This window comes from Filicampus tigris, chromosome 14, assembly GCF_054856515.1.
Source record: "Filicampus tigris isolate MCC_2025a chromosome 14, RoL_Ftig_1.0, whole genome shotgun sequence".
Taxonomy (NCBI): domain Eukaryota; kingdom Metazoa; phylum Chordata; class Actinopteri; order Syngnathiformes; family Syngnathidae; genus Filicampus; species Filicampus tigris.
The window spans coordinates 14,200,320-14,220,000 of NC_141230.1; the positions used below are offsets into that span (position 1 = coordinate 14,200,320).

At 39.5% G+C, this 19,681-nt stretch overlaps 1 protein-coding gene across 2 annotated transcripts in view; it reads left to right on the forward strand.

Annotated features, from left to right (window-relative positions):
- Window positions 1–19,681, forward strand: part of LOC147136472 (partitioning defective 3 homolog B-like) — a 125,086-nt gene that overhangs the window by 58,168 nt on the left and 47,237 nt on the right. For both annotated transcript variants that reach the window (XM_086052186.1, XM_086052187.1), the window contains exons 19-22: window positions 8,763–8,978; window positions 11,135–11,360; window positions 17,773–17,883; window positions 18,204–18,578. In XM_086052186.1, the coding sequence (XP_085908312.1) occupies window positions 8,763–8,978; window positions 11,135–11,360; window positions 17,773–17,883; window positions 18,204–18,578 (928 nt within the window). The remainder of the gene's footprint in view (window positions 1–8,762; window positions 8,979–11,134; window positions 11,361–17,772; window positions 17,884–18,203; window positions 18,579–19,681) is intronic.

Sequence of the window (19,681 nt, forward strand, 5' to 3'; positions counted from 1 at the left end):
TTTTTTTCTTTACAGTAATATACGGTTATGACTCAATTCACTCATACATCAAAGCACCACCGTAAATAAAAGTGTATGTCAATTTCCTGGTGAAGGTACTAAATGTAGTTGAGCTTATTTCAAAATGATATAAAAAAAAAAAAAAGTGGTTGGTTTTGAAATCCACAAGTAGCTGGGGCCTCTAAGACTGAGCTCCAATATGAGGGTGGACTACGGCGCTGCATTGTAAGGCTAGGTTAACCTGCAGGTCTAATGCTCAATTAATATTTTGGGGTGAAATCCGATTTTTTTTTTTTTGTGCAAGCGTTCACATTACATAATAAATGTGACCTCTGCCTGTCTAATGTGTAAACATGCTAAAGTGACCCGCATGTGCCGAAGAGACGACGTCACTCGCAACGTAGTGTTTACGGAAGTAAATGCGGTCAAGCGGTTAGGGGCCACGGACCTCTATTTTTATTATCGCATATTTACAGAGGAGCGATTCAGGAGGAGATAGAAATACAGTATTTTGGGGAAATGAGGCGAGGCTTTTCGATCTCATTTCATAGAGACTAAAGTCACTCAAGATGACGTCATGTCATTGCCATCTACGTGGCTACTACCATCACCACAAATGTCCACTTTATGATTCATGTTTCAAGTGGGATTAAATTAAAGTTAAACATAAAGGCAATATTGTTCCTCAAAACAACTTTGCAGATTTACGGAAAATCAAGCAGTCTGTGTCCCCGCCTGTGCGGAGCGCATGATGACGTCAAGGACGGATCTGGCCGTTCAGACTGCGGTCGCATTGCAAAAAATCGGATACGTATCCGTTCTAGGACCACTTATTAAAGTGACCCAGGTCGGATTTGAAAATATCGGAATTGAGCCGTTCAGACTGTCATAAAAAAATCTGATACCGGTCGCATACGGGCAAAAAAAATGTGTGAACCTAGCCTAAGAGCACTGAATTTTCCTGCCTGTCGAGTGCATCAGTCTTTCTGGAAAATACCTTTTCAGCGTTTTTCCACATTCTGTTTTGTCCTTAGCTTTAAAGTCATTATTTTGTATTTAATAGGTCCATAACCATTAAAAAAGGAGAGTTAGCACGAAGGCATAATGTGCATTACGGCAAAATCATGGAAAGAATGCAACATGTGCTTTATAGAAATGAAACACTAATAAAAATGAAATTACTTTCTTTTAACCGCTGAAAAGATGAGGGGAAAATATGTTTCTTATCCAACCCTTTCCCAAAATTAGTTTGGACCTGATTCTTTAATCCTGATGCCTATTTTCTATGCCATAGTTTTGGGAAAGTGGTACAATGTGTTCTGGATGCAGTATAGGTATACAGTAGGGTTTGAACAAAATAAATGGGTTGTTGTGAAATAAATAAAAATATGAACATGAAGAGGCACAATTAAGGAGAAGTAAGTAGAAAAGCAGAGATTAGACTCGGGAGTCGACAGTATGTTAGATATTGAAGTAGTGCGTTATATGGCTTTTTGCTTGCGAGAAAATATTGACCGTATTGTTTATTGTTGTGTCCACACGCAACTCAGCTCAGTTGCATTTCTGTTCCAATTCATTCCAACAAAATTTACCAGGATTTTGGGTAAGTATGGATTTGGTAAAAAAGTGTGCAGTGTTGGGTGGGCTCTTGTGAAAAAACATCAGCAGCTTTGAAAATGAAAATGAAAAAATGAAAAAGTCATTTAGGGGAATGCTGTTTTTTCTTTTGCTTCCCGCGACCATTTTCCACCTCCACACCCCAAAAGGCAACACTCATATGATCATCCTTTCCAAATGATGTTCTGATGATGATGGAAATTCTTCAACATGCATAGGAAAATAATCCACTCCACATTATATTGTAATTTAGCAGACTCTGAGACGGGGAGTGTCATAAATGACGGTTCTTATTGCATATGAATTCTCTCATATAAATATAATATTAGACAGTATAGAAATTCAATACGCACGGTCAGGAAATGTGTCGACTGGTGCGCATCATATTCAGCCAGTAGACGAGAGATATATAGCGTTACGATGATTCTAATGATTGAGCTAATAATCGTTTCTGAGAGATAAAGCATGAAATCAGCACTAATATTTTATCGACCAAAACTTTTTCAACTGCAGTTGGTTTCTTTCCTGAAGCCACTTTAAATAGGACAGAACAGTCTGCTAAGCATATTGCTGATGGGACAAAAAAACAAGTGGTTACAGTTATGTTTCTTCTTTCACCATGTTAATAGAAACAGCCCAGAGCTTTGTGTGTGTGTGTACGCGTGCGTGCGTGTGTGTGTAATGAGCATAGGAATATGTGTATAAATGTATTCATTTATGCACAAAAGTGGATTTCAAATGTGTGTCAGAATGTTTTACCAGACGGTAGAATAAAACACTCAGCACAAGTCGAACCGATCCATTTTATAATGACCTTTTCGCAGAACTACTATTTGGAGTAAATACTTTTCAGCTTTCGGTTTAACGTTCGGTTTTTAATGTCTTCTTCCTCCCCAATTATTTCTTCCTCCGCCCACCACTAATGTCCTCACTCTTGTGCTCTTAGTTGCCCTCGCACAAGTCTTTTTCTTGCCAATACCATTCAGGCTTAGAGTCTGACAATCAGGCAGAGAGGCTTAGAACGAACAACGGCTCCCTGAAAATGTGTTTGTACGTGATGCTGAGGGAGACTGGTGCAGCCCATTGTCTGAATCTCTCCCTCGTGCAACTTTTGACTTTGATGACAGTCACATACTGCCAAGACTGCCAAAAAAAAACGTGTCTTCAGAGAGCAATGTCTCTCTGCATCCCGGTGCCTCTGCGATTGTTTACTGCTATCTGTCGCCTCTTCTTCTTCTTCTTTTTTTTTTTTTTTTTTTTTTACGGATTTGTCTTCGTCTTTTTGTCCATTGTTTCCGTGTCTTGCTGGTTCTTGCCGACTTCGCCCAGGATTCAAGCTAAAAAGCCACCTAGTTAGGCTTATATGGATTGATGTATTGATTTGTCAAAAAGAGGGAGACAGTGAGAGAGAGAGCGAGAGAGAGAGAGCAGTCCATCTTTGTAAGTCTCTGCGGGTGTGTACATGTGTATCTCACTGCACATTAGCTCTCCTCAACAGTCCTTAGACACGCAGAACAAATAGCTCAACGTCTTTGTACTTTTCTACTCCATTTCTGTGGGTCTCTTTGCAATGGAAAACCTTTGCTTTGCCCGCATATCTTACTCAATGTGGCACACACGGTTCAGGAGTTCTCTTGCCTATTGTTTTGTGTAGTGAATGCCCCTTGACCCCTCTCCATCTTCCCCAGTAAGCCAATAAAAGTGAGCAGTAATCAGTAGATGGTCAGCGCTGTCCTTTTTTGCCGGTACACCCATTTATCTCTATCAGCTTCTACACAGTTATCAGTGACATGTGGGTGTATTGTATATGTTATGATGCTTGAAAGAGAAAGGCAACAAGAGAGGAAGCCCATTTGTTTCTGTCCTGATTTGTCAGTAACTTCCCATAAGATGGATTCATTTATAAACAGCTGTTTGTCTCAGGAGGAGTGTACTGACTTGCTTGTATTCGATACAACAGCTGTACGTAATATACTGTACATCCAGTGTGGATTCTGAATTATTATATTTGCAAACAAAATGAGAAGTTTTTATGGAGAAGGTTGAACTTTACTACTGAAAGACTGTCACCACAGACGGACTGTAGGTATTAAAGTGATGAACCCACTTTTCGTACAAGCTGTCGGAACTCGTAGATTGTCTTTTCCAGATAATAATTTCGACATCTAGATTTTCGAGATTTGGTGATGTGGTAAGGAAAACAATTATTATATACAGTATTTTTATTCATTCTTATGTTGATAAAATATGAATACTTTGATTTGGGAAATCAGGAGACTGTATTTTTTAGCTTTAAAGCGCATTATTGTTCTCCATTTCACCTGTTTCTCTGTTTTCACATCTGTTTTCACATCTGTTTCTCTTATTGGGAACTGTGTTAGTGTCGCTGTTGCATTTATAACATGAGTCTGTGGTTTGATTTAATTGTTTGTTTGTTTGTTTGCTTTGTGCACCTTCATTTTCAGTGGTCTGGCCAAAATGCGTTCATTTTTTAGTCTTGGAAAACTACAGTGGACCCATACATATTCGTGGTTCAGCACCCACAGATTTGCATATTTGCAGATTTTTTTTGTGGGGGGGTGGGGTAGTGCAAATACACTTGGAGTCGCAATCATTAAAAGTTGCTGAAAAGTGCACAACTGCAAATACTTTGTCGGAAAACCAAAGTTTCACGATATGATGCTGGTGCATTTATACTGTACCGCAAGAGATATCGATGCAGTGCTATATTTTAATCTCAGTATCGTTCAAATATCCGTATCCTATACATCCTAGCTCTACTGTATACCTTTAGACCACTGGAGGGATTCCTGAGGTAATTTGTATTTTTCCTAATTTACTGTAAGGAGGTTCTTAGATGCATTTAAACTCAGTTAATGGGATTTCCCGTCAGGGACTAATAATAGAAGTGTTCTTACTCTCAGAAATCACCCAGGGCCAATGAAACATAAACTGCTCATTGCACTGTAATCTGTACTTGGGTTTTTTTTCCCGATGTGATTTAAGATGTGAATTATGAGATAAGATGTCATGTAAAATGCATGATGTGGAACAAGAGCTATCAGATTAAGGATCATCTTGATACAAGGGATCATTTATAAGCATCTAAACAAGCTTGGCATCACTTCTTGTACTAACACTTTGTTCCTCGAGGCATGGAGGCAAAGAAGCCGTTGACTTTCAAATGTTACCACTGAGTGGTACAGTCAGACTGGAATCCAAAGGAGCATAGGCCTAGGCTAGCTAACCCAAATGGAAGTGGCTTTCTTGCATCTAGTATTGGCATCTCAGTGAACCTCAAGTCATGACCAAAGGTGGGTTTCGGAATATGATTACAGAAGAGTGGTCTTGCCGAGGAGTGTCCTGTAACAAATGGGACAACAACTTCTGCGCTTAGCCCATTAAATCATAATTGGAAATATGGTGCCTGTGAAAGGTACCATACGTATATGGAGAATAACTATTCTTCTCTTTGGAATAAAGCCCAACACTATGTCTTACTTCTATGCTGCAGACTTGCATTATTGTTTGATTTAAATCAAGCCGCCAGTACGACACTTATGCTCTCCGGCACAATAATCCATCCTCCCAGCTCAGTGATGATAACTGAATGGATTTCTAAAATAATGAGAATGAAAACGATACCCCTTTTTTTTTCTCTGTTGTTTTTTTTTAACCATGTTTCCAACCATTCAAGAACCACATCTACTACTATATAGTGTAATACTCTAAATCTATCTTTAGTTTTATGTAGAGCATTGTTTGGATTGTTTCTTTGACATGGATCAAGCTGACGTTTGTCTCAAGGTGTTGTGGATTGGCTGTGTTTTTTCTTGACTTGGCAACCGTCGGGAAGGGCATTTAAATCAGGCCCAACTAGTTTGTTGTCTCACCGGCTGCTATACAGATACAGAAACAGCATGAACAGGAAGAGGTAACACTTGGGTGGGGACCATTTACAACTAAAAATAACAAAATAATAGGTTGAGTATGTTGGAAGTTTCAATGGTTCAACACAGACGAGTGGTAAGTAGCAAGTTAGTGTAGTAGGTGCATACTTTAGCATGTTGACGTGATTGTATTTCTCACTCGGTCAACACTGAGCATATCTTTAAGCATATATGTTCCAGTTGTGTTTTGCATTTGAACAAGGAGAGGTTTAGCCTAAAACTAAGCTATATCTCAGTTTAAGAGACTCCTTTTAGTGTGTTGTGACATTCTTGAAGTGAGGATTGTTGTTAGGTCTGCTGGCTCTGCTGCTGCAGTGTGTTGTTGAGCTGCTCCTTATTGTAATTTTGACTTTGAAAGTAGCCTTTTGCCTTGATGCCAACAAAGTAGCTTTGGGATAGCTTGGCTCTCATTGTGTTTTATTTTCAAGACTTAATTTCTTTGTTTTTTTTTTATTCTCTCCTAATTCTCTCCTTGTTTTTCATGCTCCTCTTCTCTTTAAAATTCTCATGCTCTTTGTTTCTCTTTCTGTGCCATCGTTTTAGTGACAGTTTTCCTCTGCCAGTACCCTATTCTCACCCTTTCCAACTAATCACTTGTTCTGTCCTGTCTCACTCCCTCTCTCTCTTGCTCACTCTCCCACCAAAAGCAGCTTATTGCTATCATCTTACATTTGGACCGAAGTAATTACATTTATGACACAAATCCTGCTATGAACAAATACTTTGTGTTGGAGAGCACGTGTGTTTGAGTGACAACATAACAAACCGCTTTAGGGGGCTTTGCGTAGGATATCTTAAACTGAAGATATTAAACCTCAAGAATTGTTGATCCACCTGGTTCCCTGTTATTTATATTCAGGCCACTGATTCATATTGACTGGTATTAGTAAATGTATGTTCATTACATAACAAATAATGGTTAGATGGATTAACTCCTACCAAATGCATCGTTTTGTCAGTGACCAGTAACCAATCCAGGGTGTTGTCTGCCTTTCTCTCTACATTAGCTGGCATAGGCTTCTGCCTCTGTCGTGATGCTAAACAGGAATTATGTTATAGAGAACTAATCAATGGATGGACTGAACAAATAAATAAATGCAACGCTTTTTGAGTTTGCTTCCATTTTGCATGAGCTGAACTCAAAAGATCCAATACTTTCTTTGTACGCAAAAGACTTTTTTCTTTCAAATATTGTTCCACAATAATGTCTAAATCTGTGTTAGTCAGCACTTCTCTTTCGCCAAAATGTTCCATTAACTTGACAGATGCTGATTAGACAATATACAGCAACTTCTCGCAGTCTTTGACGAGGAGTGGGCCATTATGCAGGCCACAAGCAACAACCTGATCAACTTCCATCCAATACAGTAAAACTGCACATTTTTAATAGTCCTTTTATTGCAGGTAGTCTGAGGCACACCTGTGCAGTAAAGGTGTTGTGGAAAATGGTCGTCACACCAGATACTGACCGATTTTCTCAGACCCCCTTCCTACCCCAACAGCACATATTAGATTGGCCTTTTATTGTGGACAGCATAAGGTACACCTGTGCAATAATCATGCTGCCTAATCAACTTCTCAATATGCCCCACCTGTGAGGTGAATGGATTATTTCAGCAAAGGAGAAGTGAAATAGGCCAATGGTCTACTTAGAAAGTCTTTGATGTTTGAGTTCAGCTCATGAGAAATGGGAGCAAAAACTGAAGTGATACATTTATATTTTTATTCAGTGTAGGTTCTGATCACTAGTAAAATGTTTCCATCTGATAACATCATCATTTAAAAGTTAGTTTAGAGAAACTAGCCTTGGTCTTTATAAATTTGAGCTACACTTCCGGTTCACATATTATATCAGTGAAATACTACTGCTTCATAACATTAATGTTGTTAATTCATGACATAATAACTACATTTCAACTTAATAGTTGGTTGAGCCTAGGTTCAACTGAGTATTTTCTACACGGCGGCAGCTAATGGTCGTATTATGTTACCGATTAATTTCCTGGCTGTTGTCTACGTTAAATTATAATTAGAGGAAGGCATCTGGACATAATGTGTGGTGTGTTTATGGATGGGAGCATCACCAGTCATAGCCCCTGTCCATCTCTCCTGCCAGCAGCCAATGTATATTATGCATGCATACATTCTGTGAATGTGTGCGTGTGTGTGTGGGTGGGCCAAAATTGATGCTGCAGTCACGTAGTCATCAGCCTTCTAATCTTAGGACAAAATACACACACATACAAACACTGCAAAACCAGTCATGTGTATAGGGAATCATTATCTTAAGTGATTCTGGTTTAGCTATCATGAATCAAAGTGACATCGTATCGACATTCTTCAGCCATCAGGTCCGCTTGCGTGCATGTGTGTGTGTGCATAATGTTAACCTGTACAAAGGTATTTTGAGCTGGCAGCAGGGCGAGTTTTGCTCACCACTTTCCATTTCCCCCTTTCCTCTCTGTCACCTGATTTGCTACCTCCCCGATGTTATTCCTCCCATCCATTTTGTCCAATGTAACGTGTAAACCATGGAAAAGCTCTTGCTTGCTACAGGAATCACAATATGAACCATTTAATTGCCTATTTGGTGACTGTCCACACTCCCACCCTGTTCACTGAAAAGTAACCCCTTTGAATGCAACTGTTTTCTTTTTTTTTTCTTCTTAATCATCTGAACGTGTTAAAACTTTTCAATCCAATCTGTTACACCCTCCACATCACCTTTGCATCTGCCAGATGGTCCGATTTACACCTACAATCTCTTTGGCTTTGGATATTCCTTTGCAATCGACTACAGTTCTGTTCTGTTCATCATTCCTTCTGCTGCTCCCTTTTCTCCCTCAGTAATATCTCTCAATGCAGTAGTGATGGATAGCGAAAGCGTTAGACTCGAGCAAACACATCCATCACAAAGTCAACAATGCCACAGTAAACTCGATCACAGTTTTGGTTTCATGGCGCAATTGCTCTAAAAAGGCCATCCGTGCCATAGTCTTTGACTCCTGGCCAGCTTCTTCTGTATTTTTGTCCCCATTCTAATCTCTACAAGGCACAATTGCACTGAGTGTCTGTTATTTGACAACACTCCCCCATCTTTTTTTTTTCTTCCCCGCTTTAATATTTCAGTATTTTAGAAAATAAAACATAAACACACGCCTTGGTAACTCTTTGTTTTCCACTGCTGTCTTTTAGCTCCACAAACCCCTGCTGGACTTGGCCCCACTCTCGGCTTGAAAAAGTCCTGTTCATTGGAGAGTTTGCAGACTGCTATGTCTGAAGTTAATCGAAAGAATGAACTCCTAGCTTTCCATCGCCCTCGTCCAAATATGGCCAGGGGAAGAGGTTGCAACGAGAGCTTCAGGGCCGCTATCGATAAGTCGTATGATGGGCCGCCTGAAGATGATGATGGTAAGTATAATTTTGAGGGAACAGTAGTTTGAAACAGTCTAATCAAAGTTGTGCAAAAATGTTAACAATGTTGAGCGCTTCAGAACCTTTGCAATTAGTTATACTGCTGTTGCAGCATAGTGTTCTCATGTTGAGCATGTTTCCCTCACACTACTGAGGTGTGGGAACCGTTCAATGTATAGATGCAGTCAACGAGGCTACTACTGACATTTTTAGAATACATACAAATTGCTCATAGCAATGTGGATGAACATGAAGTATCAACGTTTTAGAGAAACACAACATTGACATTATTGGACAACATTTTGCAACAACTGGACACCAAGTTTCACTGCAGCTTCTGACTTTGCTTTAGAAATTATATGTTTTATGACTTTTACTTACTTTTGGAGTTTGACAAGTAGGCTATACTTTACTCTCATTTAAAAACTCACATTTTGTATGTCCTCACCGCCACTATTTTTTTCCCCTCTTTGACCTTGTGATCAATGCATACTTACTACTTTCATCCATTTGCCCCATGTATGCCCCATTCACTTTTTTTTGCCGACCTAGAAAAACACCGGATTTTTACCAGAATACCACAACGCTGTCAACACAAACAGTACGAAGCAAGGCAGCAGATTGCCCTTCAGCATATGATTCAATATTTAGTCGGGCTTTAGCTTTAAATATTTATTCAGGAGGTAAACGCTATCTGCTTGGTTTGTTTCACTGTGAGGTGTGGCTCAATTCCCAGTAGTGTTATTAGCAGCAAACTCTTATCAGTCACCACCAGAGTAATGAGATGGCCTGTTTCAGATCACTACACTACACACAGGATGGGCCTAATAGGGCATGTCAACACCGCACACACGCACTGGCTATGTCTGTCACCATGGTTCTAATTGTTCAAAACTTTTGGAAGCCGCTGTTAATTGACAGAGAACAGTCCTTGAAAGTGCCCTCACAATGATGCCGTTCACAATTTCAGTAAAAATGTTTGCTTGGCTATGGTAAATACTGTAACAATGACAGATGGTTAGACATGGATACTAATTTGATTCCTGTTGCCAAGTGTAAGCATGCTGGAATTTGGTTTCGTGAATGGATCAAGGGCAAACTAAGGAAAGTATACTTGATATATTTCAGCTTAGAGAGAAGTCTGGCTGAATGATTTTTTTTTTTAACACAACTTGTTTTAGTCTTGTTCCATATTATCTCTGTGGTGCAATTAAGTATAATCTTTTAAAGATATTCATTCATTTCCTATGCCACTTGTCCTCATCAGGGTTGTGGGTGGGTGATTTTGGGAAGCAGGCAGAGGTGGGTAGAGTAGCCCAAAAATGTACTCAATTAAAAGTACTGTTACTTCAGAATAACATGAATCAAGTAGAAGTAAAAAGTAGTCATCCGAATAATTACTTGAGTAAAAGTAAACAAGTACTTGGTGAAAAAACGACTCAATTACTGAGTAACTGTAGCAACGTCTCATTTTTAAAACAACCATTCAATCAGACGAAAATGCAAAATAATCATCTTCAGGCAAATTAAAGTCCATCCAATCAATAAAATGAATAACATTTAACTAAAGAATAGTTTAAAATAATCTTAAGGTAAATTCAAGTACTATAATAAACAATAAAGTGATAATAGTATAAATAAAAGAAATAAATTAAGCACAAACAAACATCGTATAAACTGCGAGAGAGAGAGTAGAGGATTTAAGTAATGGGTTCAATGTAGCCTAATGTAGCGCAGTAAGAGTACAGTTTCTTCTTCACAAACAACGGAGTAAATGTAACTCGTTACTACCCACCTCAGGAAGCAGGTTATATTCACGCGTACAGTCACACCTGTAGACATTGGAAAATCTTCAATGAACCTCGCATGCATGTTTATCAAATGAGGGAAGCCGGAATATGCGAAGAAATCCCTCGCATACAACCCCAAATCTAAGAACTGTGAGGCAGATGTGATATCCACTTAACTACCATGCTGTTACTTAAACATTAGCCAATAGCCACAGTTGTATGGGTCAATGACGTTTAATTGATGTTCAAGAAGGTTTAACTGCTGCAAATTTAATATTAGATTGTTAGAAACACACCGGTGCCTTTTAGTTCCCTTATTACTCACTGTCCAATTCTCATTGTATTTTTTATCTCCTGTTCTAGATGGATCAGAGCAGAGTTCAGGACGGGAAACGCCAGCGAGTAGCTCTTCGCGCCAAGCGATAGGGGATCCAGTGGAGGAGAAAACAAAAGCAGACAAAAAAAAGAAGCTGAAAACCAAGAAGAAGGATAAAAACAGAGGCAAAGGAAAAGAAAAAGAGAAGAAAAAAACAGAGGAGTCTGAGGAGACTGAAAAGAAGTCAAAGAAAATAGGCTTTGGCCTGTTGAGGTGAGTTGTTTTCACTCCCTTTTCTTAATATTTGCTAATATTTGAGAGTGATGGTTTCCTACAAATTTCACTAGGTTTAAAATTGCAGCCTGAAACTTAAATACCTTGCGCAGACACAACCGAGTAAAAAAAACAAACAAACAAAAAACAAAACTTCTGCATGTTGAGTGATCATTGGCGCAGGTGCCAGGCACTACAAACTATTCATTGTAAGAACTGTCAGAACACGATAAATAGATTAATCCTCTTGAACTTGCTCTACGACTCGAAGACCCCTATCAACATTTTATTTGTTTTGCCTTCTATGAGCTTCTAATGTTATTTAGTTGGGCCACAAAGCAGTTTAATGACATCAACGTTGGTCACAGTAACAAGAGCTGATTTTTGTAAATCAATCCAAGCAAATCTGAGCAATTCATTTCCGACTGCCTTTGGAAAGTGTAGTATGAAGTGCTGGCTTTTTAAAACTACCACTTAGAAAAAAATTGTTTTGATTTTGTACAATGTCAGCCAAGGGCAGCACATTGCCATACTGGTTAGCGCATCTGCCTCACGAGTATGAAATTTGTGGTTCGAATCTCGTCTTTGGCATTGCCGTGTGCTGTTTTATGTTCTGCCAGTACTTTGCCTTCTTTCCACATTCCAAAAGCATGCATTTATTTTAAATGTAGATTCTAAATTGTACATTGGTGTAAACGTGAGTGTGAATGGTTGTTTTTACTATATGTACCCTGCGACTGACAGGTGCACAATCCAGGTTGTACCCAGACCAAAGTAAGATGGGATAGGCTCCGCTTGCCTGTGACTGAGGACAAACGATTTATGAGAATGGATGGATGCATAATGTCAGCCAATTGGACTGTAACCATATTAGCACATAACACATGAGTGAATTAAACACAAGCCTTACATGTACTGTATGTTTTTTTTCCCCTCGATGTTGCAGGTTCAGGCACCATCTTTGGTTTTAACATTGTATATCTTTTTCATTGGCCAGGTACACTTATTTAACACGGCCGATTCGGTACATAATAATGTCAGATAAGGCAATATGGAATTCAGTATGTAGAACCTCTTTTTCAGTCAGTACAAATAAACAAGCACAGTATGTGATCACCCCATCCACTCGTATTGCACACGTCAACACACCAAGCACTTACCCCTGTGAAGCGCTATCACGTGTTCACAAGCACACAAAGACCACTCTAAGAGCGGTGCCCCAATTTCTTTAAGAGGTGCTTAAAATTATCTGTTGGAGCTATTTTGTGTGATTAACTCAAACACTATGCGGATCTTTCGGTGTCGGAGGCAGAGTACAGTAGGTACATACAGAGTGTGAATGGGCCTACTGTTTCTATGAACAGTGTGTACTTTCTGCTTTAATTATAACCTGATACCAGGTCTTTTTTTTTTTTTTTTAAGCATGAATGTTATTGAACTGGGATTTCACATCACCATTACATTGATACGCATCTCTAGTAAAGCATGTGTTGTAATTTGATCTCTAAAACACTTTTGCTTATAAAGCTGTCTCTGTGAAGTACAAGTCTAAAAAAAAAAAAACATCTAGCAGGGAAAACATTCTGCCCCACTGATTGTGTCTCACAGTTATTTTATTTTATTTTTTGCAATTCCCCTACAAGATGATGCCTGTGATAACAAAGTGGAAAAAAATATGTTGAAATGAAAGTGATTGATTGTTTCTGTCTGGTCGCAATATGGTTAAATAATACAATTACAGTAATATCTCAAGAAGAAGGGACTGAACCCGGAAAAATGAGTTACCGGGATAAATATGCACAGACACAACAACATTCTAACACCAACCAGAAAGCCTACTAGAACATTTGAACTTTATTTGGGTTTAATCAGAGGCACTTTAAATGGCGACAAGTGTGTGCCGATTCCCATTTAACAGGAGTTGTGATTAGTTTATTCTGCACACAGCCACATTATTTGTTATAATAATGTGTGCACAGTTGTGTAACCACATTATCTCAGATGTTTATTTTTTACTTTACCTTTTGACACTTTTGGTTGTTGCACAGGTTGTAGGTCACCTTAAAGGTGGAAAAAGATCCTAGATGATTTAACTGGATCTCATTTTTTACATGACAAAAACATGGCGTTTCAACAGGGGTGTGTCGATTTTTGTATTTTATTTTTATATCCGCTTTATGTAAATACAGTACATCTTAGATGAGTGACTCACCACTGTAGCATTTCTATTAGCAGCTGTTCACTGCTCCGTCTGCGTGTATGATACATTACATAAGACAGCAGTGCTTTATACATTTCTGAATGATGAATGAAATTCTTGAAACCGCAGACCCCCGTATAGTGCAGTATTTTGAGACATTTATATTAAATCTCACTGTACATTTTAATGGCGGTATTTTTTTTTGTGTGCCTCTAGCTGTTGCACGTTAATCTTAGTATCATTCAAAATGTTAAAATGTTCCTGGCTTTCTTTTCCCTCAAGCCTCAGCTCCCTATCTGCATTTGATTGCACGTAATGGTTAGAGACTAAGAGGGCAAATTGGTGCTACTCAGAGTTCCATCTAGGCCGAGATCTGCCACATTCGCGTTGGGATAAATGTATACCTTAATGTTCTGAAAGTAGTGGTATAGTTAGACGTATTCCTAATGTGTCTGGTTTTTGGTGTGATTATATTAATCATGTTCAGTGATCATACTTTTTGCTTTGCAATTACCATTTCATTTGTCCGTGTACTATCTGAAAAGAAATGGAGGGCGATTTTTCTTTCTTGATGGACTTTGCAAAGTATCGTTCAAATAAAACCCACATTACCAGAAAGCCTTCAATGCAATTCCATTTTAATTCACATTAACTCATTAAAATGAAAGTGGACAGCTGGCTCTGTCAACTAGACTGCTGCCATCTGCCAATCAGATATGCCAGTCACTTGTGTGTGTGTGTGTGTGTGTATGTGTGCGTGCACGCAGGGGTGTCTTCGTGTGTGTGAGAGAGAATGTGTATGACTTCCCTAATTTACAAAAAGAGACATGCAAACTAAGAATGGTCAAAAGAATATGCAGAGCATAGATTATTAATATTCACTTTGCAATTGGTCACAGAGTCAGATGGTCGTCACATCGTTGGCTCATGGTTGTCGTGAATCACTGGTGTGCGTATGCGGTGTGCGTACCCTGCTAATGTTCCACAGCTGTGCGTGCAGTTCCTTCTTTCTCTCCTTCCGCACGCTCTTCTCTCGCCAGCTGGTCTAAATGTGACACCTCTGGTAGACTTAAAATGTTCCATCGATGAGGCTATTATCCTGTCTCACCAGTGGGGCCCATTAAGGCTGGCTAGCTCCATTGTGGGGTTGAGGAGCGCTATGCAGCTTAGTCGTCTATGTTTACATGTTTACGTTCTTGCTGGTGAGACTGCTCATTGGAAATATTCACCATCCAATTGCTTGTATGACATTCAATTTATCTGGAACAAACAACTAAATCCAAATAATCTACAACATGATGTCAATGGTTTCCTAATGCAAAATGAGTGAGAGGACAATTTTGTGTCATTGTTTTTTGCTTAGTTAAGGCAGTTTTTTACAGAGGTATCGTTTTCATGGTTTAAAAGAAACCTTACAACCACAAGCAGTTAGGGAGTTATTACATTTCTAAAACGAGTAAGCTTTTTTTTGTGTGTGTGTGTAGGAGCTGCCTCTCAATTTATTATGCAAAAACTACACTGTCTTCTGACCAGACTTTGCTTTTGTTTTATAATTAGAGAGAACATGTTCGAAATGGGTGGATGGACACCCTAGCTGCCAATCAAACAATGTGACAGGAAGTCATTGGCGTGTCACTGACTGGTGTCATGCCTGCCAATCAGCCGTTTGTGTGTGCGCGTGAGCATGTGTGTGTGCGTGGCCGTGTGTGCTTGCGAGCTGCATTCATTTGTTTGTCACGGTTGCACAATGTCAGTCAGCGATTTCCTCAAGGATTATCATGCTGTGATGGCACAGGGAGGGGGGATAGAAAAGCTCCCGAATTAAAGTAACATGAGAATTGAAAGTCAACAGACATGTGCTTGTTTTCTGCTCATGTGTCTACCTTCCCACATCGGCTATTAAAAAGTTGAAATGGTAAGGTTGGAATGGGTATTCCTTCGTCTTTGTTGATTTCACTGCTGGATCACATTATCACAGTGGTATGAGATGAAGTCATGTTGATGTTGGTCTGAAACAAATAATCGGATAAACTTGAAGAATTCAATTCCACATGGTAGTGTGGATCTGCCATTGTGGAGTTAACCTTTTTGAATGGACTATGTCGTTGGAACGCGCTCCGCAGTGTGTTTAGCCTTTAGCCTACGTTTTAGCAATACAGTCGAACGACTGTACCAAATGCGGTTGAACGACTTTACCAAATACGGTTGAACGACTTTACCAAATACGTTCGAATGACATAGCCCAGTCAAAAATGTTTACTCCACATTGGCAATTCCACTCTTCTGTAATTCCAAAACAGTAGAAGCTAAATCTTTCCATATGGCCTACTGCTACCGCAAACTCACACACCACTCCATGTAAGGATAAGTTGGCATGACGGTGCCCAGCCAGAATGAAAAAGTGCATAAAAGACCGACTTTGGGATCATTTTACACTTAAAAAGCAGTTAGTGAAATGTGTCTACTGCAAAGCTAAACCCGCTTACACAACAGCACATCTCAACAAAAGGTCATGTGAACATTAACTAATTTATTATAGCCTACCATTGCTAGTTGGAATGTATTGTAACATTCCTCTAGCTCTAATGTAGCTCTAATGTCATGTACAATGTGTAGCAGACACCATAATCACTGCTTCACTTTCATGCCATGTCGTTGAAACACTGGATTAGGATTTTCTCTTCCAAACAGTTTTGAAGTGAGATGAACTGAAGCGTTTTTTGTTGTGGCTTTAAATTATACAGTGCAACGTGTAATGTAAATTAACACATCACCACTGATCCCCTTTAATTGCTTGGTGCAAGGTCAAGATTACAACACTGGCTTTGATTCGAAATGCATTTTATGCTGTTTATCAACACTGCATACTTACGTTTCAAGCCTTCAGTAAACTGAGATCCCATGTCTGCTAGGTCAACAAAAATCCATCAAGGTTTGGTAAATTCCGCGTCTTACTAGCTAGTAATCCCGATCTGTGCTCCAAGAGACTTTGGGGGGTTTATCAACGTTTTTCCACTACATTTCCAGCAAGCACACCATCAGACACAAATATTGTTACCCTAATGCGCGATCATGTAAATTAAGAAAATGTTGCCCCTATGGCAAAGTAAGTAAACCTAAAATTAAATCGAAATTAGAGCCAGGCGGGCTTTGCGGCTACTATATGCTCTAATGCCATATACAGTCAATTCCTCAAGACATTTGGAATTATTACTGTTTTAGCACACTGTAATGCGGTTCAATTATAGAAACACCTTGGAGGGAGCTGTTTTGGAACAGAGTGATGGACTAATCCTTTTTAGTACATTTGGTGTTTCTATCAGTGTGAAATTGAAAACATGTATAATGCACAAACTGACACGTTATTGCTTATGAACAAATCAACCATTAAAATAAGTCAATACTGTAGCTCCCACAGCAAATTCCTTTTTTTTTTTCCCCCGTTCACAAGTCACACCCGGCAAATGACTTTTCCCTCCCGCAACCGACCTTCTCTTACACAGATGGTATCCTTAATAACATGTGTACATAATTGTGATTAAATCATCCTCACATGCAAATGAGTGGTGGTAAAGAATGTAGTGCGAGGTCATGAATATTCACAAGTCATCCTTCTGTTCCCACTAATGACAGAGCAGGAGCTTTTGCCTTCATCCAACTGGCTGCCAGTCAATCTTCTCTGATGCTGTTCTGTTATCTTCCCTGTGAACAATGGTCTTAGTGGTGTTACTGCATACAGTGTGTGTCACTGCAGTCACACTGTGGAAATGTACCTTCCGTTTGGGGACAAATGAAAGTACTTAGAAGAGGTTAGAATTCCGTTTTTGGCACTGGTTGATAGCCCCATTCTATGATTGCATTTCGGTGACAGGGACTCTCCACACTTTGCCTTCTAGCCACAGGCACAGTACATATGACATTATACATAGTTAAGAATTATTGTAAAAGCAAATGTTGTAGTTTAAGTATGTCTCCTTGAATTAACCCGTATCTGTCAATGTTATGCACTTTTCAAGATTATTAACAAAGGTAGTATTTTTTTGCTTTTGTTTTTAAAAGTTCATCAAACTTGTATAACACACGCCAAGATGCACAGATGCTCTGCTGAGGACTCATTACGTTTCTTACATTTAAACTGTCACATGGTTTGACATACTACACTGTTTGTTTCCATCTTCTCTAATTTTCTTTCTATTTCTGTGACCTGCTCAGATTTGGAAAGAAAAAAGAGGACAAGAAAGAGGCAAAGGCAGCTTTGCAGCGTCAGAAGTCAGATGCTCTAAATGACCTGGACTTTGAAAGGATGAAAGAAGAGCGTGAGAGGTGGGAGTAGTTTATTTTTCCCATCGTTGTTTTCTCTTAAATACAAAAACAAACTCAAGGCTTCTTCTGTAAACACTGTAATTAGCCATTACTAATCTTGCATTGATTTTTGTTTCCTTACTGCTCCATGCTTGTCACATCTTAGCCCTGGGCCAACAGAAATCAGAATCAGAAATGTCCTAATATTTACACACTTGTCTGGCCCGTAATCACCGTTTTTCAAACCATTGTGCTTACTAATGTTTCAGTTTTGTGCTTTATAGTCTGCTGTTTCCAATATTCCAAATGTTTTAACATAAGCTGTTCTTTCCATTTGTCAGAATTGAAGCAGGACATTCGGAGCTGCATGAGCACCACTCCAGAAACCAACAAGTTGCAGTTGGCGGATCCATATATGAAACTGTCGAGGATGATGACACAGACCCCAATTATGCCCGAATACAGTCTTTTAAGGGCCGTGATATGGTTTCACCACCACAGCCACTGTTTCAGTCCTCTCCACATGATCCAGTTCAGCATGGTCATGTCAGGGCCCCTTCTCCCCAAGGCCATTCAACTGTTTCTGGGCAAGCCAATTGGAGCTATGACCCAGGAGCCACACCTGAAGACCAGTTTGATAGGCTTTATGCAAAAGTCAACAAACCTAAAGGAACTGGGACTACCTCGACTTCTGCGTCTGCAACTTCCAATGACAGGTAAGGACTCAAAGGGCTCTCTGTGCTACTAGCTGTACAAAAATCAAGCTGTGCTATTTCCGCCTTAAGCTTGATATTACATCATTGTTTCTGACTGTTTCATTTGGTTCACATCTGATTTTATTTATTGAGTTAACACCTGCACACCTATGCAAACTGCACAGAAAGGTAAAATACAATTGTTACCTGCCAATTGTCATTCGCCCCACGAACTGCGTCAACTTTTCTCATGATCGTGGAGTACACTTTGTACAAGCTACCATGTCACATACTCTGTTTATATCATCCATTTGTTTATCTGTCCGAGTATTAGGTACCTAAACTTGTCTGACTTCCAACGTGCTGGCATCTCTCGACCTCATAATCTACATGTCAAGCAGAGATTCACCCCGTAATCTTTATCTTCTACTTAAAAGCTGTGCTGATCATAAAATCCAAAGCAATGTTCCAAGTCGACAGTGCATCCACCACATTTATTCTGCTGTTTCTGTTGACTCATTTCATGTCCAGATTACATTGTTCAAGTCTTATCTGGAACAATGACTAAAATAAGAGTATTATCACTTTTCACAAAATTATTATAACAAATGGTCATCTGATCACCTGGCTGCTGTTGGTATTAAATTGGGTTGAGAACTGTTGACAGACCCCTGGATCCTTTGTGGGCCTTATCCTAGAGGGATTCTCAGATGAACGCCACTTTGTGGGGGTGAACATTGTCATCTTGAAGGATGGAGTTTGGTGCCAGACTGTGGAGATATACGATTTCCACTGGATGTACAATCTCATCTCAATATCTTTCCCTCTCTGTGCATTGAAATTGCTTTCAATGATGACAAGCCTCGTTTTTCAAGTCATGGAAATGTCATTCCACACCAGCATACTCCAGTCAGGCACCCGGGGGGGGGGCGGGGCAGCTGAAAACTCAAACTCAAATTAAGACTCGGTAGCAACAGCAGCATGTGCTTATACCGTGGATATAAAAAGTCTACACACCCCTGTTCAAAGGCCATTTTTTGTGATATGCTGTTAAAGATTTTATACTGCCACCGCCATGTTTCAGTGTCGATATGGTGCTGATTTGTCGATGAGGAGTGGTGTGT